At 42.1% G+C, this 21,408-nt stretch overlaps 1 protein-coding gene across 4 annotated transcripts in view; it reads right to left on the bottom strand.

Moving 5' to 3' along the window:
* Positions 1-2,173: 2,173 nt before the first annotated feature.
* APBA1 (amyloid beta precursor protein binding family A member 1) overlaps positions 2,174-21,408 on the bottom strand; it is a 123,139-nt gene continuing 103,904 nt past the window's right edge. Inside the window, exons 6-14 of one of the 4 annotated variants that reach the window (XM_084834344.1) lie at positions 20,379-20,411; positions 18,789-18,875; positions 18,221-18,253; positions 17,945-18,130; positions 16,652-16,831; positions 15,722-15,934; positions 6,821-6,940; positions 4,776-4,916; positions 2,293-2,437 (exon numbers count right to left, since the gene is read on the bottom strand). In XM_084834344.1, coding sequence (XP_084690470.1) covers positions 2,366-2,437; positions 4,776-4,916; positions 6,821-6,940; positions 15,722-15,934; positions 16,652-16,831; positions 17,945-18,130; positions 18,221-18,253; positions 18,789-18,875; positions 20,379-20,411 — 1,065 coding nt within the window. In that variant the 3' untranslated portion in view covers positions 2,293-2,365. Of the gene's footprint in view, positions 2,438-4,775; positions 4,917-6,820; positions 6,941-15,721; positions 15,935-16,651; positions 16,832-17,944; positions 18,131-18,220; positions 18,254-18,788; positions 18,876-20,378; positions 20,412-21,408 lie in introns of all 4 variants that reach the window. The other 3 variants (XM_084834345.1, XM_084834346.1, XM_084834347.1) reach the window with 3 other exon arrangements.

The following is a 21,408-nucleotide window of genomic DNA, read 5'->3' as shown; positions in this document are numbered from 1 at the left end:
CTTTTGTTCATTTTCATCTCACTACATATAATTTGAATAGACCCTATATTTAATTAAATGGCCCGGAATCCAACTGCTAAGGTAATACTTTTATTTGTATTGTTTTGAAAAAAAAATGATTTTTAAAGGACTTCATTATTATATGTATATCCTGCTCTTACATAGATCTCCTAGTGGTCTCCCATCCAGATTGCTAACCAGGTCCAACCCACTTAATTTCAATAAAGCAACACATCAGACTTGCCCAATTTGGCCCAAGCTTGCAGCGAAATTGAAACATATACAGCCCAATCCTATGCAGAGTTGCCCATATATTCCATTGGGTTTAGGTGCACCTAAGAGGATAGGATTAGGTTGCTAGAGTTGGCCTGGCTGGAAGATGCTATTTTCCCCCCTATTGTATCTGCCTCCTATAATACTATATGAGCAATATAATATAATCATGTACAACTCTTTTGTGAATGAAGAAAGGAACTAACACTCCAGCCTTGCCACTATTCCTATGTTGCTGAGCCACTTCTGGCAATGCATAGGGATCAGGAACATACAGAGCTGTAGTAACTGCATGCCTCCTAACAGCCTGTTTGTATCACAGTTACCTTAAGTGGCCCAAGGTCTGATTACAGTACCAGCCCCTCACCCTCCAAGAACATCTGTTTTTGATGTAGGGGGGTGGCATCCACATGCATTTACATATAACACCCATGCAGGGCACTGAATCCCAAGGAGGACACCATTACATATCTAATGCAACATGTGTGCACAATGCACATCCATGCAACATGCAAACACTCAACCTGGTACACCAGTGTTGCCCTGGCCTGAACACTAAATTGGGCTGCCACCTTACCCCTGGTTATTCCGTATTTCCTATTTTCCTACCTCCAACACAACTATTAGATTCCAGAAGGGTAACAATGTTAAGTCTGTCACAGCAAAACTAACAAATATTCGGGCACCTTAAAGATCAAGATGTGTATTGTGAGTGAATCCTTTATGGGCTGTATCCCCGAAAGGCTTACGCCAAAATAAATGAATAAGTGTTTTAAGGTGCCACAGGACCTACACTTTTGCGTTTTTGCCAAATAGTTTTACCACAAATATTACAGTCTACGTTGACCTCTTTGATTTTTAAATACCATAACCAAAACTTTTTGGAAAACTCTTTCATTACACAAGCATCTACAGTAATTGACCATACTCTTTTAGCATCCCATACATGGGATTAACTTTACATATATTTATATATATATATATATATATTTATATATATATATTACAAAATAAATTAAATTTATACCTTCCACTATTCTGTTATGGTCCAAAATTAAAGATAAATTGTCTTAAAAAATTAAATACAAACTTTTGGACCAAAGATATGTTAAAAGTAAACTGGCTCAGAACCACAAAACAATTCAGAACTGTATGTAGACCTGTTAAAAAATCATAAATATCAAACATACAGTTTAAAAATATGACAACCTATTAGCCCATGTACACATACATAAAACGAAAAAGCTTAGGAAGTTAAGATCTAACAACACTCTCTCCCCACCACACCCACATTGTTTCTGCTGGATATTTAGAATTTTATCACTCAAACTTAGAAAGAAAGTAAGAAATAGAAAAGCCATTTGCAAAAAATTATGCTTCACCTAAAAAAGGACTTTTGGGAAAGGGGACAGGGAAAGCTGAAATCCCAAGGAGCAAAATTGTTAAAGCGCATTTCCCAAAGACAATGCACATTTTCATGCCAGAGAATTTTCAGTTATGGGATAACCACCACCTTTCAGTAACAGTCTCCCAATATGCAGGAGTTGAACTACATTAGGGAAGTAGTATTCACCTGAAAGTTGGGTTAGCATCAAATTTCCTTCTTCAAATGTAACTCAACTTTTTCCTTAGGGCAAAATTATCATCTTGTTGCTCTCCTAACAGATACAGCACAGCAGCATTATAGGATAAGCAGGTTAAGATCCTTTCTATTACTATTAAGAGGAGAATTTTACCGTATCTTTTGTCCTATTTGGTGAAAAGAGCTTTCTAACGTATTTTCATTCAGGGTACTTGTGTTTTCTGTCTTAACGGCCACAGAAGCATAAAATGACGATGTCACTAACAACTGCATGCGTGTGTGTGTTTTGTTGTGTTAAAGAAAACCATGGTTATTTTTGTGTTCTGTGAAGAATTACATGAAACTCTAGTACTAAAAAGGTGCAACCAAAAATGCCATCTTGTACACAGCAGAATGAGAAAAGGTGAGAAAACAGAGTGAAAGAGATGTTGCTGCAGACACCAAAATGCAGCACAAGAAAACACCATCACTAATGAGAAACGTCCTCCATGCGCACTGGGAGGGTGAGCTTTAGATGTAAACTGGTTGTTCCTGTGCAGTCAAGAGTCTGTACATGGCAGCTGGCATGGTCTTCATATGAATCTGGAAGAAGGAAAGAAGTATTGAGTCTGTGTTTCCCAAAATATTGACAAAGGGAGTTGGACATCTTGAGCTGGATCCAGAGTTGGTCTACTGCAAACACAATGGCAGCATCATCATGATCATCATCTATTCGTACCCTGCTTCTACCTCCAAAAGAAAGGAAACCTAGAGTGTCTAGCGACGCACAGAAACAAATGCAATAGCACAAGATAAATAATATGACACATCTGACAGTTAAGAAAAAACTACAATCTATAAGGTTGGAAGTGGACTTCCCTGCCCCCTCCTTCCCATGGCAGCCCCTCCAGCCCCCTGAAAATGCTACACAGAGAGTCAACAGATCCTGCTGAATGGGGTGAGCTGCTGTGGTGGTGGTAGTGGTGGTGGGACCATCCAAAAGTGGAGCCCTTCTTGCAGAAAGCAGATCCTGGATCCAGCCTATAAATAAACTTTCAATTCAATATTTCAGAAAAAGCTAATTCAGTCAATATCAGTGCAAAATTCATAAACAATTCATAAACATATAGACAAGTGGATAATAAAACAACCACCCATATTTTAGCCAAAATACACACTTATACCCCTAACTCCAGCAGTAAGTATACTGACCCATTTAGATGTACAGTTAAAGGAGACAAATCCACACTAAAGAAAGAAGCCAAGAGCCTTTCTACATGAGGCTTTTATTGTGCACTCATGATGCCTCACTAGTTTGCAGGTCATTTACTTGACATCATCATCCTCCAGAGCCTCTGCTGTGCTTTGCAACCATTACTGTGGTTGTTTCCCTATATTTATTTATTTATTTCATTTCTATACCGCCCAATAGCCGAAGCTCTCTGAGGAAAGTCTCATATTTTTCTGAATGGCATTATAGAGTCCTTGTGTATTTACACAATTCTGCTATACCACAGCACCACCTAGTGTTTGTGTAATGGAACATATAGAAAGGCAGGGAAAGAAGAAGCCCTGAAAAAAAATACGTGTAAAGGCGCCGATCTTAATCCTGCAAAGAATCCGGAAGCAGAAGCCTGGCTAAAGGTGTGAGTTAAAAGCCTTATGTAGAAAAGCCCCAAGAGAAGAACTAGGCACAATCGACCTATGCTGTAATAGTGCCAGGTACAGAGGGCCAGCATGCCAAAAATGCACCCTCGCCACATGGCAATACAAAGACAGTAAAAGGGGGAGCAACCCACACTACTCTCTTGCCAAATGGACAAAGTTCCAGAAGCAACTGCCTCCAGCAGTGGTTGTAGCTTTGTAGCTCAGCTGTTCACTGAAGAGTGTATAATCCACTGGACGCTGACACTGGAGGAGGGGGGCATTTTTGTCAATTCCCCCTTCCCTCTCCCATCCCAAGCACCCCTCACACTGTTCTGGAGGGTCCCCCAACTCTCTGTAGCAGGGAGAAGGAGGAATCGGCAAAAATCACCTCTCCATCACCACTTCCTCCTGGAGTGTCCCGTGAGCAGAATTCCATTCACAGGAACTTGGAATCCAACCCTTCATGTGATGGGGATGTTCAGCAAAAGGTGAAAGGAATGTATCCTGAGAAAAGATACAGTACCTGAAAGAGTTTTCATATTTGTGCAAAGACTACTCCGCTACCAACATATATTACCTAGAAAGTCCCATTCAACTCAGTGGGGCTTACTTCCAAGAAAACATGCATATGATTGGGTGGCGCCAAATATCAATAGATGCTGACATCCACCAAACAGGAGCCAGTGTTGAATATATAAGGTTGTCTTCAGTCTTTTCAGATCTGGGACCCATCTATAAGCACACCCTGCAACACGGGCCTAACTTATGTTTATTTTACAATAGTCATTCCTTTTTCTCCTTCTCACTCTTGCCATCTGTAGTTCTCCTCTCCCTCCACCTTTTAAATAACCTCATAAAGCAACAAAACAAGAAAAGAGTGGTGGCAGCATTAGCGTGACCCACCGTAGGTCATTTGCAACCCACCTGTTGAAAGCCACGGCAGTAGTGGGTAGAATATTGGACCAAGGAGATCCACATTCAAATCCCTGCTCAGCAAGAAAGCTCACTGGGTTACCGCATCCCTTAGCCTAAACCTACCTCATGTCTTTGAGGTGTGGATTAGTCCTGAACTCCTTGGAGGAAAGGCAAGATGCAAATGTGATAAATGCACACAGCTAGAGTATAGCCATTTAGCACCTTTTGTAAGGAGCCTCTGGGCCTCAGCAAAAGCCATAAAACCACACTTAGTAGCAAAGGGTCACCTGCCCACATTGGTCAATATTTTTCACTCGGTAGTGACAACAATGCAATAAGGCCAACATTTCATATGAGTGCGACTGAGAGATGCTCCTACCTCACCAACAGCATTGGAGAGAACGTGAACAATCTTTTCATGAGGTGTTGCTACAACACTTTGCCCGTTTATTTCAATAATGCGGTGGCCCACTCGCACTCCTCCTCGTTCTGCAATCCCTCCTCTCATAAGGCTACAGATCTGGAATGATATCAGACAATGACAACACGCAGGGTTAGGCGCTGAAAATGTAAAATGGCAGGTGCTTCAGTTAGACCAAGAAGGAGCCCACACAGCATCATTCTTGTTTGATTGCTGCAGCCTTCCCCAACCTGGTGCCCTCCAGATGGTTTGGACGACAACTCTCAGGATTCCTGATTGCTGGCTGGGGCTGATGGGAGTTGTAGTCCAAAATATCTGGAGGGCATTGGGTTGGGGAAGCTGGATTACTGCAGCATCACCTGGGAACTTGTTTGTGCAGACCATTTGAATATCACAGTGCTGCAAAATATTTTAAAGGGAGGCAATTCACACATTCAACCGAGAATATGAACTCTGGTTCATCCATTTGCCAGAGAAAGAGCAGCAGATTCCCCTCCTCTCCACTACACAGGCGATGTTACTGATGAGCTGGGCACTCCATGCTGATGCCCAACAGTGCAGAGGCCCTGCTTGTGTGATTTCTTTCCACTATCCCTTTTGTGGAAGCAAGAACATAGAAACATAGGAAGCTGCCTTATACTGGGTCAGACCCTTGGTCCATCTAGCCCAGTATTCTCAACACTGACTGGCAGCAGCTCTCCAGGGTTTCAGGCAGGGGCTTTTCCTATCCTACCTGGAGATGCTGGGAATTGAACCTGGGACCTTCCGCATGCAAAGCAGGTGCTCCAGCACACTGAGCCATGGGTGATCATGTGAACAGGATTTCCAAGCAGGTGCCCGCATAGAGGCCCATCCTCATATGCTGCATCAGCCGTGTGCAGGTGGAGGGGCCCTGCTGCTCTTCCAGCACACAAATGGAGCATTAGCCATGGAGAATGGAAGGACTAGGGCATACAGTCATAAATCCCTGTGGGCTGCATATGTTTGAATCACCCTTAGTAGTAAACCTGCTTATGTAAAGAAATAATCATTTAAAAAATGTAAAGCACAGTTCCTAGGAACACGGCTAAACTCAAGAATTTGGTGGATGCGTAGTACAGTGAACTGACATGGTAAAGACACGTAACTGCTCACTGGTTTTGTCACAGAAGAATACGGCATCAACTCTTTCTCCTGGGGCATGACCATGCTACAAATGGGGAGGGAGGTGCTGGCATTTTTTAAAGTGTCAAAACGTTAACATCTGCTCTGCAGCTGCATCATGCGAACCAGAGACACTAGAAATTGAAAAAGCAATTCAAGCGATGGTTGTGAAAATGTACAAGTTGTACATTTGTTACAGATGTTACAAGGTACAAGTTGTTTGATACTATCTGACTTGTCAAAACATAAGAATGCTTCTTGCATGTCTTATAGAGGGTGCATTTGCAGATTTTGTTCAGAGTCCATGTATCAATCACATCAAAGGAAGAGACTCATTCCTGTAATGCTATTTCAATGTCAGGGATCACATGTACCAAATCACTAGCAGTTTTAGTTTGGCATCTCCAGGTTGCATTTCTTTACTACTGAATAACAATAGCCATGCCTCACGCTTCTAGGATTAAAGAGAATGGCAAATTTTAGCCACAGCACCTCTCATTTTACAAATGAAACACTGGAATGTTGTGTCATCCCCCCCCCCGCCACCCCTCCCACCCTAAACATACATACATGCATTCGATGAAATCCCTTGCACTGAATTACCCCAATGACCTCAAGCAATACAACAAACACTTCACCATATGCCTCCACTGTTTAATGCCCAAATGCTATTCATTCATTAGATTAACCTTCATGTCCCTAATGTTGTCCTAATCTAGTATGTAGATAGTGGTGTTTTGGGCTCTACACATGTACATAAAAGCTAAGTTTTTGAAATTAACTGTTCATTTTTTATTTTTAAAGAAAAGATCTACAGGAGGCAGGATAATAAACTGTTAAGGATGCCAAATGCTACTTACAATGCCATTCTGTACACTGAAGCCTAGCTGATATCTGAGGTCTGGTCTTCTGATGAGGACAGTGGTTACTGGAGGACATCTCACTATATTCAACTTAATCCTGGCCTGGTTTTTCAAACCCTTAAAAACAATATGGCAGACAGAATTTTATATTATTCTTGGAGAAACTCTGCTGGGACATAAAGATGAAAATTATACTTCAGTAGATCAACTTGCTGTGCACTTTGGTAGCATTTTGCTTAAGTTGTTCTGATTTATTTATTTATTTAAATTATTTATTTGATTTGTGCCCCACCTTTCTACCAAAAAATGGCACTTAAGATGGATTACAACCACTAATAAAACTTGATAAAAACAATAATAAGCAAATACATTAAAACACATTTAAAAACAATTAAAAATACAACAACAACAACAGTAAAAACAGCATCCAGCGCAACGGATCCACTTATATACCAAAGGCCTGCTTGAGCAAAGCAATCTTTGCCTGCCGGCAGAAGGACAACAGAAAGGAAGCAAACCCAGCCTTCTTGGCAGGGGGTCCCACAGCCAGGGAGCAGCTACCGAGAAGGCCCTCTTTTAGTGTCCATCAAACATGCCTCTGAAAGCGGTGGTCTCAAAAGAAGGGCCTTTCCTGAAGATCTTAAGAACTGAGCAGATTCCTATGAGAGAAGGCAGTCTTTCAGGCAGCCTGGTCCCAAGCCATATAGGGCTTTATAGGTCATAACCAGCACTTTGAATTCTGCCCGGGAACAGACCGGTAGTCAGTGAAGCTGTTGCAACATGGGAGTCATGCTCCCTGTAACCAGCCCCAGTCAACAGTCTGGCTGCAGCATTCTGGACCAGCTGAAGTTCTGAACAGTTTTTGAAGACAGCACAATGTAGAATGTACTACAGTAGTCCAAATGGGATGTAACCAAGATACGTGTGACCGTAGCCAGATCAGACATCTCTAGAAACAGTTGGCACATTAGCCTCTACTGTGCAATGCACTCCTAGCCACTGCTGAAACCTCAGCAGCCAGGTTCAAGGGTGACTCCAGGAGTACACCCAAACTGTGAGCATGAATGTTTAGGGGGAGTGTAATCCAGCACAGGTTAAATCCCTATTCCATGATCTGCCTTTTGACTAACCAGGAGTGCTTCTGTCTTGTCTAGATTTGCCCTCATCCAGTCCATTACTGACATCAGCCACCGATCTAGAACAGCTTCCTTGGATTTGGATGGAAAGGAGAGATGGGGTTGGGTGTTATCAGTACACTAGTGGTACCGAATCCCAAAACTCTGTACAGTCTCTCCCAGCAGTTTCATGTATCCATTAAATATCATGGGGGATAAGACAGAACCCCGAAGGTCACCAGTGCCTATGGCGTCTAACAGGACTCCCCCAGCACCATGTTCTGAAATTGCCCCTCCAAGAAGGACTGCAGCCACGGTATAACAGTGGCTCCCAGCCCCATTTCAAACAGATGCCTCAGAAGGATACCATGGTCAATGGTATCAAAAGCCACCGAGAGGTCCAGCAAAACCAACAGGAACACATTCCCCCTCTCCAGTTCCCAGAGTAGATATTCTATCAAGGCGACCAAAGCAGACTCTGTCCCATAACCAGGCCTGAAGCCAAGTTGAAATGGATCTAGTTAAAATCCACATCATCCAGAAAACCCTGGAGCTGAAAAGCCATAATATACGCCAATCCCTTGCCCAAGAATGGAATATTAGGGACCAGCCAAAAATTATCCAATATAATGGGGCTCAGGGAGGGTTGGGTTTCTTTAAACAAAGGTCTTACTACTGCTTCTTTTAGGCAAGATGGAACCACAACTTGCCGTAAAGACACATTCACTACCAGCCTTACCCACTCAGCCAGTCCCCCATCCCCACCCCCACCCCCAGTTGTTTTTATAGGCCAAGAAGGGCAAGAGACCAGCACACAAGTGGCAGGCCTCATTTCTCCAAGGATCCTGTCCAAATTCTCAAGGCAGTACGATCACAACGATCACAACTTAAAAACAATATGCAATGCAGGAATACAAGCAAATGTTGTAAAACCTGGGTATATAAAGACTGACTAATGTAAAAATCTATAAAGAGCACATGGGAAGGGAGCACACCACACCGACTCACATTGTTTCCCCTAAGAAAAATTACTAGAGTGGCAAGGGATTCAGCCACAACAGAATGGCTCATACACCACTCAGGGAACATCTGAATTTGTCCAAAGCCACTTCACTTGCAGTACTGAGTAATGAGCCTGAAGGTGCATATGCAAGATCCCATGATTTAATCAGGATTAAATAATCTAGAATAGTGACCACTCACTGGTAGCCATTACTAACACGATTTAGAATTATTTCTCAGGAATCTCTGGAAAAGAGTGTGCGCGCACATGTTTGGTGGTGGTGGTGGTGGTGAATTCCACCCCTTTATTACTATAACCAAAACAACTCATGTTGAATCTGCTGCTGCAGAATGGGTTGGGAATGAGATGGTAGAAAGAACCATTCCACTTCAGACTGCAAATGAGGGATCACATTTCTGAATGCTCTAGTGTGCAATAATTAATATAAATATAAATATTTCATTCTTGCAAGTTGAAAAGCAGGGAGCTGTCTGGGCTAGAACCTCTGTCCCAGATGTGCTAGTGTTGTTGTTTTACAGGCAGTTTGAAGGGGTAAAATTCACATTATTGACTCAAAATCCTACCACCTCATTCTGCTGCATTCACAGGTCTGGCTAAACATGAATGTGTGGTTAATAATTTGTGCTGAGTAATTGAAGATAATAGAAAAGGGAAGTCCCTAGCCCAGAACTACCATGATTTTTCACAAGTCTGCCTCCTAGTGGCTAAATAGAGAAAAAAACCATGTGTGAAACCTGCAGGCAGTTTTATGTAAGAACACCCCCTTTCCACTCTGTTCTTTTAAAGAAGTTTTTTTGTTTGATCTTAATGGTGCCAAATGAGTGACAGGAAAGGTGGAGACTTTAAATTATGCACAGCTTCAGCCATTTGAGGCCTTTATTGATTAGCTCCTTGAATTGTGCCTTCAGGGCTACACGAAGCCAGTGTGGATTCCGGCACAGGTATCAAGTGCTTCTGGTGGCCCATCTGTAAAGATGACCATCTCTGCACCTTCCAAACAGTCCTCAAGGGCAGGTCCATGCACAGCACATGGCAGCAATTGGTCTCAAAGTCACAAAGGGTGGGTGTCAGGATGTGAGGAGTGTGCTGGAATTCCAGAGTGGAAGTGGAGGTGGCTGCATGTGATACTCTCACAAACATACCAGTAAGGCCCACATCTATGAACCAGACACACACACCCTGCCACAGGCTTTATGAACAATCCCTTTTGGGAAAGTCAGAGTAATACTTACTAATTCCTACTAAACAATAAAGATAATCCACAGGAAATGTAGCAAGAGAAAAGGAAGACAAAGTGATAATGCATGGAGAATTGAGGTGACCTGTTTTTAATACAGTCTCTGACCACCTCCATCTTAGTGTAGACTGACCCCTTTTACACAATTTCAGGCTATCCTGTTTTTTGTTAACTACTCCTCACTTAATCCACTGACACAATATTTGATATCCTTTTTAACCTGACATTACCAAACATCTCTTTTCCTACTAGTACATATGTAAAGTACAAGTGATTTTTATCATAGCTTTTTGCAAAGGGAGGAAAACGATGTTCGCCTGAAGAGACTACATACACCATAGACCTATTCATGTGTTTAACCTTTCCCTTTATGATCTATCTTTTCCTGTCAGTGCCCTTCCCTACCTATCAATATTCACAAGGGTTATGAATATACAACAAACCCCCAGAGAGCTTCAAATGCCAAAGCGCTCTCTCTCTCTCTCTCTCTCTCCTCTCCGTCTATACTCAGCTTGTTTGTTAATCAAGGAAGGAGGGAGGCATGTGTATGTGAGAAGCCAACACAGTAAATAAAAAGACAACCCCAACATGAGGAGAGGCCCATTTAGCAGCCATCTGGCGTACAAAGGCCATCAGACAGTTTCATTTTGTTTTATAGCTTCCACTTCGGGATGGTTGCGCTGTATTTATAGCCTGAAATGCACCGCCCTATCCAGACACAAACATTATCTGTGCACCATATGTCTGCCCATTACCTTTCCCAGTCAGGAAAACATGAAAGGAAGTCCCAATATGCCATTTCGATATGTGTTCATTCCACAAAGACCAGCACTGCTTCTAGTAAGTGCTCTTCTTCATATGATATACTCCTTTTCTTTTCTTTTTAAGTCTGCTGGCACACACAGTCTCTCATTATAATAATCCAACTCTGTTATTTATAGATACTTTCAAAGCAGTTTGTACAAGATGTCTCCTTTTGTGAACACTGGTATTTATACTAGGCACATTTGTAGAATCATGCTGTCTTTTCAGATGTGTGAATATGAGGTTTTTGTGACAGCAACCAAAATGATTTACGTTTCTGATCAGTGAACTACTTGTTTAGGTTATAATTATTTAAACATTGCTATTCTGTCTTTCCACATAAATGCTCCGAGAAGCTTATCGAAATCATTAAAAAAACCCTCCATATCATAAAATTAAAAAATCTCCGTATCATAAAACACACACTCACACACACACTCACTCACTTACTTTTAAAGCCCTAAACTACTTGGGGTCAGGTTACTTGAAGGAGCACCTCCTTTCTTCTCATATTTACATAGCCAGATCTCATGGTGGTCATCTGAGGCCCTTCTCCAGGTGCTCCCACGAAATGAGGCAAGGTGAGTGGCTTCAGGAGGGAGGGCCTTTTCAGTGGTGGCAGCGCCGCTGTGGAATGCCCTCCCTATAGAGACTCACCTGGAGCTTACATTATGCTTTTTTTGGTGCCAGGTGAAGATCTTTTTATTTTCCCTGGCATTTTAGCAACTGGTTTTAGCGCTTTTAGATCTTAACATTGTTTTATCTCTGCTGCGGGTTCTTATTTTTGATTTTCTTATGCACTGGTGCTGCTTTTATCTTGTTTCGATCTGATTTATTTCACCGTTTATTGCTAGTTTGTATTTTATCTTTTTAATTTATAAACTACCCAGAGCACGTGAGTTATTTAGTGGTTTAAAAAAGGAACAAATAAGTAAAATTAAAAGCTAAATACCAGAATTGCTCAAGAAAAGACTGAAGTGAATTGAATAGTTTTTACTTGGTGCCTAAATAGCAAAAGTGATGATGCCAGAAGAACCTGTCTGGGGAGAGCATTCTAAAGACAGGGTGCCACCACCGGAAAGACCCTAGCTCTAGCCCCCACTGTCCTAAAGGCAAGGGCACACGGAACAGTGCCTCTGTTGATGACATTAGTGAATGGGCAGATGAAGATAGTACTTCAGGAACAATAGTCCCTAGCCAGGCTTTGTAGGTCAAAACCAGCATTCTGAATTATGCCCAGAAATGTATTGGTAAACCAGTACAGGTATTTTACAATGGGTGAAATATGAATATTGCAGCTGGTTCCTGTTAACAACCTTGCTGCCATGTTCTGGACCACTTGAAGCTCCCAAAGACTTTTTAAAGTCAGACCCATGTATTACAGTAACCTAACTCTTGATGGACACAGAAGCATGGGCAGTCTTTTAAGATCGTTACAAGATGGTGCAATGAGTGCATCAAAGCTCCATCCAGACAGGTAGTCCAGGAGGATGCCATGGTTACAGTAAGGAAAGCCGCTGAGAGGTCCAGGAGAAGCAACAGGGTCATACTCCCTTTGTCTATCTTCCAGTATAGAAGGGCACTGGCAGGAAAAGATAGACCATAAAGGGAAAGGTTAAACACATGAATAGGTCTATGGTGTATGTAGTCTCATCAACCAAGGCAGTTTCAGTATTTAAGCCAGGCTTGAAGCCAAAATGAAATGGGTCTAGATAAACTATATCCTCCCAAAGCACTGGGAGTCGATTCATCACTACATCCTCAAGCACCTTGCCTCAAAAGGAGACTTTTTTAAGTGGCTGATAGTTGATACAACTGTCAGGGACCAAAGATGGCTTCTTCAGGAGCAATCTAACTGCCTTCTTCAAGGCACCCAGAACCACTCCTTCTCTTAACGAAGCATTTGCCAACTCTTGAATACAACTGATCACTCCCCACCACCCAACCTGACTAGTTGTTATCAGCACAGAAGGACTCAGGTGATGTAAACTGGTGATGGGCCAGCCTTCTTTCCAATCAGCCTCAGATTACCATCAACCTGCCCAGGAGAGAACAACTGATCAAGTGTATCCCCTGCATTAAAGTAAGGAAGCCCTTAAACATGTATCAATCCCTAGCTATGCAGAACAAGGCCCATGATTCCTAGCCTGATCTGTCAATGGGAGCAGTATGCAATATAGGAAGCTGCTCGATGGACCACTGGTCCATCGAGCCCAGTATTGTCAACACTGACTGGCAGTGGCTCTCCAGGGCTTCAGGCAGGATCCTTTCCTAGCCCTACCTGGAGATGCCAGGGATTGAACCTGGGACCTTCTACACGAAAAGTTATGTACACCATTTTGCCACAATCCCTGCTCATGGCTTCAGTCAGAAATCAGCAATGAATTGTTACATTCATTGTGGGTTATTTTACTATACACGATATGCACATGATCTCTCTCTCTCTATTCATAACTTTTATTACCCCAAAGAAAAGCATTCACTTTAGACATATCAGGTTTTTTGGTTCATTTTCAAATAAATGTAGTGCACAGCACCTTTGGACTTTCCCTCTTTCCCCTTGACTGTGATTGGTGCAGGGCTTTGGTTTTTATTTTATCAATTAGTCACTATAATGTTGAACACATCGTAAAATACTTACCATCTATTCCAGCCCTCCCCAACACGATGCTCTCCAGATGTATTGGCTGGGAATGCTGGGAGTTGGACAGGAATGCTGTCCAACACATCTGAAAGGCACCCGGTTGGGGAAGGCTGATCTATTCTATGCGCAACAGAGTGGACATTTAAAAACCCATAAGCAAAACTGTTTACATGAACAAGCAAATTAGTGCTATCAAGTCAAGTTGGTTCATTCTTGACCAACCTATGCATTTTGCAGGGCTCCTTGACCCCTGGTGTTCTATGCAAAGCGAGGGGAGGAAAAAGGGGCAGATCTAGAGAACTGACTTCAGTGCTATCAGTGCTTAAGTTGGTGTCAGACGATGCAGGAAAAATAACTGACCTACATGGCCTAGAAAGCAGATCAAATGAACATGTAGATACCCTGGCAATAGAACAAAAAGGTAATGGGACACTCAGACCAGAGAAGAGGGAACAGCTCTCCTGAACGTACGAGAGTTTTCCATCTACCTTTGAGTGGGGATGCATACCAGCAACTAATGCCTATTCAGTAGTTGAACACAATACCCTTTTGTATACAAGCACCTCTGGATCAGTCTCTTGTGCTCTAGAACAAGCGTGCAGAATTCCATTTCAGAGAAGCTTTCAGGAGCCCCATCCCAGTGGTAAGTCGGGCCAAAGGAAAAAGGGGTAGGGCCAAAATATGAGCATATGTGTAGCTTAAAGCTCATACTCCCAGTAATTAGGCCTTTGGAGAGGCATTTCAGTGTTTCAGAATGAGGAAAATGCACAAAAGCCCAGAAATCACCCAATAATTGGTGGTTGAGGGAAAGGGAGTGTGGCCATATGGGGAAGCCTGGAGGGCGACCTTGGAGGGCTACCCCAGGCCTGAATTCCCCACTCTTGCCCTAGAATGCCACCACTGTAATAATAAGTGACACATTGCAAATCCACTGCAGAGTTTGTGAATTCCATTGGCTTTCATGGGAACTGAGAACATCACAGAATCATAGAATAGTAGGGTTGGAAGGGGCCTACAAGACCATTGAGTCCAACCCCCTGCTCAATGCAGGAATCCAAGTCAGAGCATCCCTGACAGATGGCTGTCCAGCCTCATCTTGAAACATGCAGATGACTTTAAGATTGCAGCCCGTTCTCTTGCTATCATGATTGTACATCAGTATGAAAAGAACAGAGACAAATGTATTATCTATTTGTTGAAGGGCCAAAAATGAAAGCTAGCTCTGCTGTTCTTGAGTAGAATTCTACAGTAATGATTTACTGTCATCTCATATCACACAACCCTTTGTTAACAGTCACTGTTCTTTAGCAATCACTGCATCCATTTGAACAAGATAACAAAATCTCCTGTTTGCTAACATGATTCCACCCACACCCTTGCTATTCAGTTTAGAAGCAGACATACACTGCTTTGGATAAGTTTGCATTAGGGTGCCAATATGTGGGTCATTTACTGTTAGGAAGTAAAAGCAGTCCCCATATCAAGAGTCAGATCCTTCAGGACAAGCAGGACATCACATAGGAGACCGGAGTGTGTGTGTGTGTGTGTGTGTGTGTGTGTCTATAGCAACATGATAGCAGCAGTGTTTCTCTAAGGGAAGTAAAAAGGGAAGGCAGCCTTGCTAAAATGTTCTCAAGACTAAATCGTATCTGTTCACTTGGGAAAGGGCTATCAAAAGAAGAGGGCACCTGTGTCATTGTGATGCTGCAACTCTGCCTCAAAAAGAGAGACAGAGAAAGAGATCATTAGGAACTGATTTTTAAAAAGAGTGGTGGGACAGTTAATCATGGTAAAACAAAACTGTAAGAGGAGTGACAACAGAATGGCCACAGCAGGGACTGCGCGTCAGAGCAGTTCACCCTAATCCCCCAGTCGTAAGCAAGTGGATTGCAAAATAGCCTTGGTCTGCTTGCATGGGGAAAATGGGCACACATACACAGCACATAGCTGCATGCCTGCTCCATGCTCAAGCACCATCCCTTTAGCCTGCCAAAGAGCCAACAGGCATGATCACCCTCTTTGTTGGGGTGCACATGGCCAAGGCCCTGTTTTAAATGAAGTGCATTTTCTGTACCTTTATGATACTCTGGCATGTTGAGAGTGGGAGGCCAACCAAGCTAGTCCCATTGATTGACATGATCTGATCCCCTATGTTCAGCTTCCCAGATTTCTCAGCTGGTCCTCCATGCATCATATTGGCAATGATAACTGTGGGCAAGATGGATCCCCATCCGGACTCTACAATCACTACGCCCAGAATTTCTCCCTTCTGCTTCTCAATGAAAACCTGAATGGGAGGAACAAAAAGCAGGAACCAACAGTGGTCATTCTCCTCTATGAAACAGAGAAAAGCGAAGCTGCCAACATACATGTTTCTGCCTCTCCTGCAACTAAATCGATGAAGGCATTTGAAAGATTTCCTTCAAAAATAAAAGAATATATAAAACTATTATGTATGCGACAGTGGGATGGATAAAGGGAAAACAGCAGGATTTTTACTATGGATCTAAATCCCACCAAAGTACAGTTTCTGTGAAGCTATTATTCTTTTGTAGAGTTTAGCATTTTATCTACCAAACCAGCTTCAAACAGACAGAGTTTTTTAAAACAAGCTCTCTTGCGAACCCTGTTACATCTACAGAAGTGAAAAGTGCCAATTGCAGTAACAGTTTATTTTCTTTCTAGTCACACTGCACTGATGCACAGCATGCCAAATATTTGAAAGCTGTTTCTTAAACAGAGTGCACAGCATATGGTAATCAATCGGGTGCAGATGAATTTAGCGCTATCTGTTCCCTCTTCTCAAAAAATAAAGAGGGGGTAGGGGAAGAGGAAAGATTGGTCTCCCTCGACTCCAGGGCCTAGACGGTGAAGACCATTCTGTCCTGTATGGATGGAAGTCATTAGAGTAGAGCTCTAATGGCTGTATAATTGTTACTAGCATTAGATTATTACTCAGGGGGATTATTAGCTCAATGGTATTGTGACTAAAATGGGGACATACATCTTTGCAGTTTTCAGACTTAGAGAAGTGGATCAGGTCGTCATTGTACATGTCCTGGGTGTTGAGCAGGTCACTGTATTCCTTCTGGCTCAGGTCTTCTGGATTTATTCCATTGGCCCTCAGAAATTCCTGGTAGGCCACACTAAAGGCCTGGCCTATGGACTGTGCAATTAGCTGCGCCTATAGCATTGCCACAACAGAAGGAAGAAACAGGAACAAAAGCAGACATCCCAAATTAGATCCCGATGTCAAGTGGAAGCCAGAAGAGCCTGAAAAAGGGGTTTGCAAAGTGATCATCAGCTGTGGGTGGAGGTGCTGCCACTGAACATGCAGTACAGTGGGATGCAAGTACATCACACCAACTCTTTGTATGATGGCTGTGGAGTCCCATGGCTCACTAAAAACCACAAGGGGTGAGGGAGGTGGGCAGAGCCCCCAAATGCTGAGTGGGTCCCAACTTGGGAAGCGGACAGTAGCCTCAGGTTATCAGCCTCTCTAACTCCTCTTGTTCCTAGCTTGCTGAGGGTCTATTCAGGGGGATCACAGAGCTTTAGGGAACTATCACACAGCACAGGTAAGCATGTTCAGGTGGCTCTATTGTTCAGGATTCCGGTTAGCTCACAGGAGTGTCACCCACAATGGCTTTTCCCCTGGGGTGATCTAGCCTCACACAACCAGGTTTGCCTCCAAAACAAAAAAGAAAAACATCAACCAAGGAGCTGATTTGCCTCTTTCTGTCCAACTTCTTCCTCCATGGTCTACTCATGGCCAGGTCATGGTCATCTTGTCTGTCTGTCTGTCTATCTATCTGTCTGTCTATCAGCCAACATCCCCTGCTTAGTGGATTAAATAGACAAGGCTGGTATCTAGCTTTGGTGATGCTTTCAGCATTTGCTCTTGCTGTGTCCTCTCTGCATTTAACCTCTCTCGTCCTCTCAGCAACTCCTAGAGTGGCACCCAGAGGAAAGGAAGCACTCACCTCCTCTGTCCCTGCCTTGCCTTGCCTCCCCTGCCCCCACCCCCGGAACACTCACACAGAGCCCCCCCACTGGGTTAATCTCAATTTTGAAGTCCCAGCTATCACAATCAATGGCAGGGCAGGCCAATCATCAGCCACCCCCCTAGCAGATTGAAGTATTGCTTTCTCTTGTACCAGGACCAGAACAAGAGCTTGCCCCTACTTTTATACTTCATGCCTTAATGGTGGCATCAAGTCTCCTTGGTGATTGCATTTGAGCGATAGTGGAACAACTCTATGCTCATTTTTAATACAGAAACAACAAAGCTCCTTACATCCTCCGATTCAAAGACATGGCAGATCATTTTGTACTGCCTCTTCCCATCCTGAGAGGGATGAGATGCCTCCACATTATCTTGGGAATTAGATCTTGGCATTCGCCTGCGAGCCATCAGTACTACTATATTCCCAATATCTGCAATGTAGGAAATGGTCCTCAGAGGATGATCCATCATTGTTTCCTAGAGAAGACAGACCCTTACATTAGTGTTCTTTATCACTAACACACAACAATTTAAGAACACTGGCATTCAATACACACAGACACTTACGTTTTCCAAATTAAAGGGAATTTTCATCACCTCCTATAAAAGTAAAGAAGAGTAGAAGTTCCCACCTGCCAGATCTAGGATTCTGGAAGTATGAGGTCAGGATCTTTGGGTCTCTTTGCAGAGTGCATAAGCAGCTTGTCTTATTTTCAGCCAGGGCAACTTAGGCAGTATATTTGAGTTATACGTGTAACCATATTAACTTAGATATTAGCTTTATGAAATACAAAAACATGCTTACATAAAATAAAAGCACATTTAAAAATGAATCATTTTATTCATCCTTAAGTTGACCTTTCTTGGAATAACTTTCATTCTTGACCTTTCCAATATAAGTGATTGCAAAAATAAGTCAGACTTAAAAGCAGGAAATGGGCTTTGTGATGTGAACAAGAAGAAGATAACAAAGCAAAATAAAACAACATTGCCTCATTTTGCTTCCTTGCAAATGATCTACAACATGTTACTTTCAGGTTAAGATAAGATATGAATGGAAATATATAGACAGGGGATGACTCAACAATATCACAACATTGTCCACTTCTGGTGAAATGGTCAGGATTTGCTGTACCTGAGTGTCTGCATTCAGCACTTTTATTCTCTGTGTTGAGATGAAGAGGTCGACTTCTGTCATGGGCTGAGATTCACCTTCAGGGGCCTGCAATTAAAGTTAGCTTTAGTTAGGAAAACAAAGCTTTTGAGGAGAAGCCTTAACTTAAACAGAATGTGTTAGATCACAAAACAAAACAGCATTAAGACATAGCCACCAGGAGAGCAATGCAAAATGTAGTATTAGACAGCAGAAGATAATAATAAGCATAAAGGTATGGAAACTATTATAGGTATGAAATGTGAGTTAGAGCTCAATACTGTGCATAAAATTGTTAATCCTCTTTAAACCGCTTGCCCATTATCTGTCTTCATACTTTTCCAGTATGAAAGGGAAGCTAGAGAGTGGAGCTCAAACACACTCCTCCTGCGTTTCCTACCTGTCAGCAGACTGGGATCTCCCTAAACCAGCTAAGTATAACCTTCTTCCAATCCTTCCTGAACCTGGTGCCCTCCAGATGTATTGGACTACAACTCCCAGAATCCCCCACAGGGCTAGGGCATGCTGGGAGTTGTAGTTCAACACATGGAGGGCAGCAGGTCTGGGGAGGCTGAATGACGGTATAGATACTGCATTTAAGGAGACCTTGGGTACCCATGAACCTCTTGCATTATCCTGCATCACACTGTCCTTGCTACCAGGGGGAATAGAGGAAGGCAAGCTAATAATGCCCATCACTCATTCTCCTTTCATGCCAGGGAGAAGAATGTTCATTCAAAACGGGTGCCATCGTTGTATTTGGTGATAATCCAAAGACCCCTCCTTTTCATATATGTCACTTGGAAGACTGTCCTTTATGTTTATTTATTTTGGTATAAGCAACTTATGGTCAGATTTTATCTATAAGGTTCAGATAAGAGCAAGTCACAAGAACTGCAAAAATGGTATACAACTCCTGCACCCTAACATCCACCAAAAATAAATAATCCTGGAAGAGATTAAAGAATTTACAATGCAGTTCTGGTTCAAGAGCCGCTTGGTCAGACAACAGAAGTATTACAGCACTAACCAAAGGATGAACAATAAAAATTGGTCAATGTTTTAAAGAGTCACCAAAAAAATTCCACTAAAATCCCAGATTGATATGTGTTTAGTAATCTTATGATGTAATTTTGTGTATTCAAGTAAGCTTTTCTTTTCTGCATCTAGTAATTTCATACATTCATAAACCAAATGAAACAAATCTTTCAATACAAGTTAAGAGAATATACACAATTTTTAAAAAGTGTATAATTCAATATAATTGAAACCTTTATTGATCAGCTCTATATTGGAAAATACTTCCGGGAATAGCCTAATTTTTTTTGTCAATGTGTGCGTTACCCTATTATCCTTCTAAGAGGAAATGGCTAATGGCAAGCAACAAAGAAGAGAAAACCAGGCAACTGGTTATCTGAGAAGTGTCAACTTATGGTTTTTCAAACACATTTGAAGGAAAAGCTTGCTGGATACATTTTTTTTTAAATTGTAAAAATCGAAAGAAAGAAATGCAAATAATTAAAACAGAACAAAAAACAGGCAAAACATCAAGCTGATGAGGTTGTACTGCACCTTCTTTCTGCTTTTGGCTAATTTCTGGGCCATCTGCTTAGCATGGAATAAACAGAGACAGGAGAATTGTTAGAGAAAAACTTGCAGAGAATCCAAATCAAGCAGGGACCTACAACATCAAGATTGTGACTACTAGGCCTAGCCAAATTTCAGTCCTTTTATATTTTAAAGGCCACACAGTAGATTAGATTTTATAAAGTAAGCCTGTACAAAACATTCAGATTGAGAAAGACAGACAGACAGACAGAAAAGGAAAACGTTTCCCCCGGTAATTAAAAAAAAGAGACTAGCTATCTCAGTATAAAGGAGATTCTGCTGTCAGCAGAAAAGATGATTGTGCTAAAAGATGAATTTGGTTGTTTCTGTACTGAAGACATAAGAAACGTTGTTTGTTAAGACAGAAAAAGTGAGAAAAGCAATCCAGCCCTAATACTTTGACATAGCTAAAATCCATCTTAGCCTAAACATGTTACTTAGAAATAAGCCCCATAAAAATAATTGGGCCTTATTTGTCTGGAGGCTGCTTGAAACATCCTCAGCTGGGTGGTTTGCCATGTAGATTTCCCCTCCTGTTGCAACGAGAATCTCGTTACTCCTTCTATTACTTCTTCTATGAGGTTGTGGCTACAGGACTGTTCCATATGGGAGATAGCAGTGTGTCTATGACCAAGGCCAACTGTCTATTACTCAAACTATCCAGTATAAATAATCAGCTGCTATTTGGGACCAGAGAAAGAGATATTTAACACACAGCAATTCATGTTTTGCTTTCAACAATATGAAAGCATCGGTAGAAACACTGCACACAGCATCAGTCCTTAGTTAAAAGTGGCAGTGAATTCAGCAAATGTCATCTGTGGGACTATATTCTAAATGAAGAGACTGTTGCAGCCTAACCTCCCACATCCAAACCGCCACACTCTTATGCAAGCCTCTGTGTTAAGTTAGCTGCAAGTCTGAGATATTACTCTGAATAGTAAAAGGCATATTAAATAAAAAATATTATAAACAAGACTTTACCTTGACAATT

Source organism: Heloderma suspectum, chromosome 2 (genome assembly GCF_057233095.1).
Source record: "Heloderma suspectum isolate Gila_16-S chromosome 2, 16-S_ref, whole genome shotgun sequence".
NCBI classification, from domain to species: domain Eukaryota; kingdom Metazoa; phylum Chordata; class Lepidosauria; order Squamata; family Helodermatidae; genus Heloderma; species Heloderma suspectum.
This window is presented reverse-complemented; position numbering and strand designations above follow the sequence as displayed.